Below are 4,812 nucleotides of genomic sequence, written 5' to 3' on the forward strand. Positions count from 1 at the left end.
TCTGTGTAAGCATTTCTTTATTGACTAGCTTTATTGCACATACTTATTGAAGCCTCCATTATTCTACCCACCCAAGGCTTCCATGATTATTTTAAATGCAAGTTAAAGATAACTTCATTCCCATGACTTTTTTTTTTTCCTTTTTAATTGTTAAAGGTTCTGAATCACCCAAGTGGGACATAACTCCTGAATTCATACGTTTAAACCATGCGGCATTCAGGGAGCAAGCCAGTGGGCGCTCTGCAAGCATACTGATACTCTGCATGGAGAGAAACATCATAGATCATTAACTTTAAACCTCAGTGGTCACTGAATTAAATAGGTGGGACKGCAATTTTAGCTCAGTCAATTATCAGTTATTCTGTTGACCTGATGAGAAAACTGGACTGTCTAACTCAAGCCTTCTTCACTTCACTTTCCTCCTTTCCTGCTGCTTGTTTCTCTTCCTTCTCTTCCTCAGCAGTTTCCTCAGCAGTTTCTTGGGACTCCTCCCCTTCTTCAGCTGCTGTTTCTTCCCCTTCTCCTCCTTCTTCCTCACCYTCTTTGGCTTCTTCTGATTCTTCCTTGGCACCTTTGAAAGACAAAGTTTTCACATCTTCAACACAGTGCTTAGAACCATCTCCTAAACCCACCTTCACTGGGTAAGCATACCTGCACCCTTYGCCTGGGATGGCAGCAGGCCTAAGCTTGATGGGGCTAACAAATTTTTGTATGAAACAAGGTGCACTTGTTTTGTCTAGGTCTTTCAAGGAAGACTAACCAAACTACAGTCAACTTACGAGATTTTAGAGGGAGTAAACTACCTTATATTTACACATCTCCTGAAAATCCTGACCTCAAAAAATAGTAGTTGATTGTGGACTCTTGCTTTAAGCCTCAGAGGGCTGAAAAGGAATCTTGCCACTTTGTCCTGTGAACTTYAGATGGGACCTTTATCATTTGGTTAAAACTAGCCTTCACACTARTAAGCTCATAAAATAGCAAAGTTGTAACTGATGCATTTCAGATGCGTTCAGATTAAAACCTTCTGAGCTTTACAACTGAACCCGGAAAAGCAACCCCAGATAACATTTTTGTTACAATTTTGAGTGAGGGAAATAACTCATGGGGCAACAAGGAAGTGGCATATGGCTTGGCTTGGCTGAAGAAAGCAAGAAAATAGCTATCCAGAACTCAGGCTATATAACTTACTGCACACTGAACCCAGTAGTTATACCCACAAGCATCAGCTGATGTTCCAATTATCCCAGACTGCTCTCTGGGAATTAATATTTAGTTCAAGGTGTTYGTTTCTTCAAGGATACCTGTAATAGCTAAGTGTTGTTTAATATCATACAGATTTAGTATTATGTGCTTTTCAAATACTCTAATTTTTATCTTGAGAAGCTTAAAAAAAAAAAAGCTGATTTTCAAGGGATAATAATCAGTCCTACAATCTGCCCAATACTGAAAATTTACCAGCTCTTCTGTTCCATTTTCAGGCTTTCCTGCTCATACGCTATGGGCTTAACTCCACAGTCCTTTGCTTACATGAGCTGACATCAAGAGAGATCTAAGCATTAGATCTCATTACCAGAATGTGTGATATTTACCCTACATAAGCAGGGTGAAGTGCGGGAGAGAGGGATCTGAAAGTAACTTTAAGTACCTTCCTCCTCTTCTGCAGCCTCTTCACCTCCTGCTTCTTCCTCACCTTCCTCTTTCTCCTCCTCACCTTCTTCTGCAGGGGCAGCTGCCTTGGCTTCTCCCGCTTTAGCRGCCTCAATTGTTTCCTCTATTTCAATCTGTTCTTCTTGGACATGACTGGAATAATATGTGGGGAAGGTACGGGTTGTCATCAAGTAGGAGCTGGTCTGGAGACCACTGTAGGCAGACCTGCCAAAAGTAGGGGCAGTCTGGGTGTAGCCACTGGTGATGCTTCCAACACTAGTGAAACTGAGTCGGGTCTCTTCACCTTCCAGTAACTTCCTAGAGGAAGAAACAAACAGGAACGAATTCAGCTATGCYGCAGCAGCATTCAGCAGACTCAGCTATGGTCCTAGATACTATTGTACTTTGAGTAGTGTAACAGGTAGGGTCTGTATGCCCCAAGAAACTGCGTATTTACTTATTCATTATGGCATATTGTTTGCACTCCTACATGGCAACACTGTCCCAAGATCTTGGAAGAATTTAAAACAAGCTCCAGAGATGTGTTACTGGGGAATTTATTCATCTCTAAGGAGAAATAAAGGGGAAAATACCTATAGAATTAGATTCTTCTGCAGGTGCAGATAGAGATATTTCATGAGCCTGTACTCTTGCAGAAAACTATAGAGATGTAACACTTTTTATTTTATGCTCAACTCTAAGACAAGGCCTATAGCCACTTTTCTTAACATTCCTATTGCAGCATTCATTGGAATTTTAAATGCCAAACAAGACTTCTAGTAGTATCTGGGATAAAACATTACAGCAGAATTGCTGCTAAATTGCTGTTTAAAATAATTGCTTTGGGGGAGCTTGCTTCTGAGAATTTAAATCCCACTGAAAAAAAAYCTTACACGATGTTTTTAAAAATATTGAGAACACAGCCATCTGTATTTATATGTTCTCCTGACACAAAGCCACTTTTCAGTAGCTCAGGAATCTGAAGTATGCAATAAGAATATTTTATCTGCAAAGATTGATAACTGACAGATTCTAGTGATAAACTARTATCTCATATACATACAGATTATATTGACTTAAGTTTGCTGCATAACATAGTATTTGCTTAAAGCAAATATTTTACCTTAAAAGCTTTGCTGCTTCTGATGGCAAAAAAATGGCAGACACTGATAAAACACTGACACCTGCCTATCTATGAAGCTTTCTGTGGGAGGAATGAAAAAATAAAATGGATTCTCTTCAACTCAGAGAGAAAGGGGGAACCTGATCCAAATTCCAGTTTAAGCAGCTTCCCCCTTGTCCCCATCATACCTATATGCTGCAATTTCAATGTCCAGGGCCATTTTCACATTCAGCAGATCTTGGTATTCCTTTAAATACCGAGCCATTTCACTCTTCGTGGTTCTTAACTCGTTCTCCAATTTGTTGATCGTATCCTGTTGGAAGTAACAATATTGAGAATATTAAATTCTACTGTATCTAGCAACAACACTTTGCATGGAAATTCACCAAGCCCATTAATTTAATCTTGCTCTAGCAGACAGAAAGATCAAACAGCTCCAGCTCCACCCTCAGACATAACAGCACACCCTTTACCAGGGCCAATATCTAAAGACAGTATTAAGAGCCTAAACCACCCCAATTTCCTGACAGTCAAGGGCTAAGGCATCGTTGCAGTTTGTTCATTGCTTCGTTTTGCTTTTGGCTGTTTACACTCTTTCCCCTTACGCTTTCCCGAGGGTTAGTTTAAGGATACCCTTTTAACGTGTAGGTGGGTGTATCTTAAAAAATACATGGTTAATATCTAGTCTGTATATAAGATAGGCATACACGCTTAAGCGYATGTTACGCTGTAAATTTTAGGATGCCTTGCATTTTTACGTTACGTGCATTAAGTAAAAGCAGCGCCAGCTTTCAGGTGCTCATCGCCCCCCGGACGGAGGGGAGGGAGGGGGGCGCTCGCTCACCTGCAGGGCAGAGATGTCGGCGCTCTGCTTCTCTTCCAGCTCCTGCAGCTGCTTCTCCAGCGCCTCGTTCATGCCGCGGGTGGCCTCGATCTCCAGCGTCTTGGCCTTGAGCAGGCGGCGGCTCTCGGACACCTCGTCCTTGGCGGCGCGCACGGCGTCGGTGTTCTTGGCGGCGCTCTCGCTGAGCACCGTGAAGCGGCTGCGGAACCACTCCTCGGCGTTCTGCATGTTGCGCGCCGCCAGCTTCTCGTACTGCGCGCGGATGTCGCGCAGCGCCGCGGAGAGGTCGGGCTTGGCCGACACGTCCATCTCCACGGAGAGGTGCGCGTACTGGATCTGCGCCTGCAGCTCCGCCAGCTCCTCCTCGTGCACCTTCTTGAGGAAGGCCAGCTCGTCCAGCAGGCTGTCCACGCGCTTCTCCAGCTCGGCCCGCGCCAGCGCCGCCTCGTCCGCGCCCTTGCGCACCTCCAGCAGCCGCGCCTCCGCGTCCTCGCGGCTCAGCACCTCCTCCTCGTAGCGCGCCTGCAGCCCGCGCAGCGTCTCCTCCAGGCTCTCCCGCTCGCCCTGCAGCGCCTGCTTCTCGCTCGTCGCCTCCTCGGCGGCCAGGCGCAGCTCGCGGATCTCCTGCTCGTAGAGGGCGCGGAAGCGCGACGGCTCCGCGTGCTTCTGGCGCAGCACCAGCAGCTCGGCCTCCAGCACCTTGTTCTGCTGCTCCAGCTCGTGCACCCGCTCGATGAAGCAGGCGAAGCGGTCGTTGAGGTCCTGCAGCTGCGCCCGCTCCTGGCTGCGGATGGACTTGAGGTCGTTGCTGATGGCCGCCACCTGGCTCAGGTCAAGGCTGTCCACCGACTGCAGGAGGGAGCCTGAGGTGCTGGAGGCGGCGTAGCTGCGCCGCACCGACACCGAGGAGACGGGCGCCGAGAGGCTGGAGTACGCGGAGCGCGCCGCGCCGTAGCCGCCGCCGCGCATCGCGGTGATGTGGAGCCGCGGGCTCTCGGCGTAGCGGCGCTTGTAGGAGGGGAAGAACGGGTCGTAGCCGTAGGAGCTCATGGCTGCGGAGGGGCCAGAGACTGCTCTGCGGATCGGCACTGCCCGGCCGCCCCTATTTATCGGCGGGGAGGGCGGGCGGACGCAGCCGCCGGGCGGTGCCGGGGCGGGGCGCCGCGCCGGGGGCCGCCCAGAGCTGCGCTGCGCC

The 4,812-nt window shown here is 48.2% G+C and overlaps 1 protein-coding gene across 2 annotated transcripts; it reads right to left on the minus strand.

Annotated features, from left to right (window-relative positions):
- NEFL (neurofilament light chain) lies at nt 1–4,714 on the minus strand. 2 transcript variants are annotated; one of them, XM_085301025.1, is made up of 4 exons: nt 3,618–4,714; nt 2,962–3,086; nt 1,715–1,968; nt 1–571 (listed from the first exon to the last, which is right to left on the minus strand). In XM_085301025.1, the coding sequence occupies exons 1-4, from the start codon at nt 4,665–4,667 to the stop codon at nt 396–398; spliced, it is 1,605 nt and encodes a 534-aa protein (XP_085157151.1). In that variant the 5' UTR covers nt 4,668–4,714; the 3' UTR covers nt 1–395. The 2 variants fall into 2 exon arrangements, with proteins under 2 accessions (XP_085157151.1, XP_085157150.1); XM_085301024.1 differs by having other exon boundaries at nt 1,649–1,968.
- Nucleotides 4,715–4,812: the final 98 nt, after the last annotated feature.

The sequence above is a fragment of the Rhea americana genome, unplaced genomic scaffold (genome assembly GCF_003343005.1).
Source record: "Rhea americana isolate MKP2758 unplaced genomic scaffold, rheAme1 scaffold_171, whole genome shotgun sequence".
NCBI lineage: Eukaryota > Metazoa > Chordata > Aves > Rheiformes > Rheidae > Rhea > Rhea americana.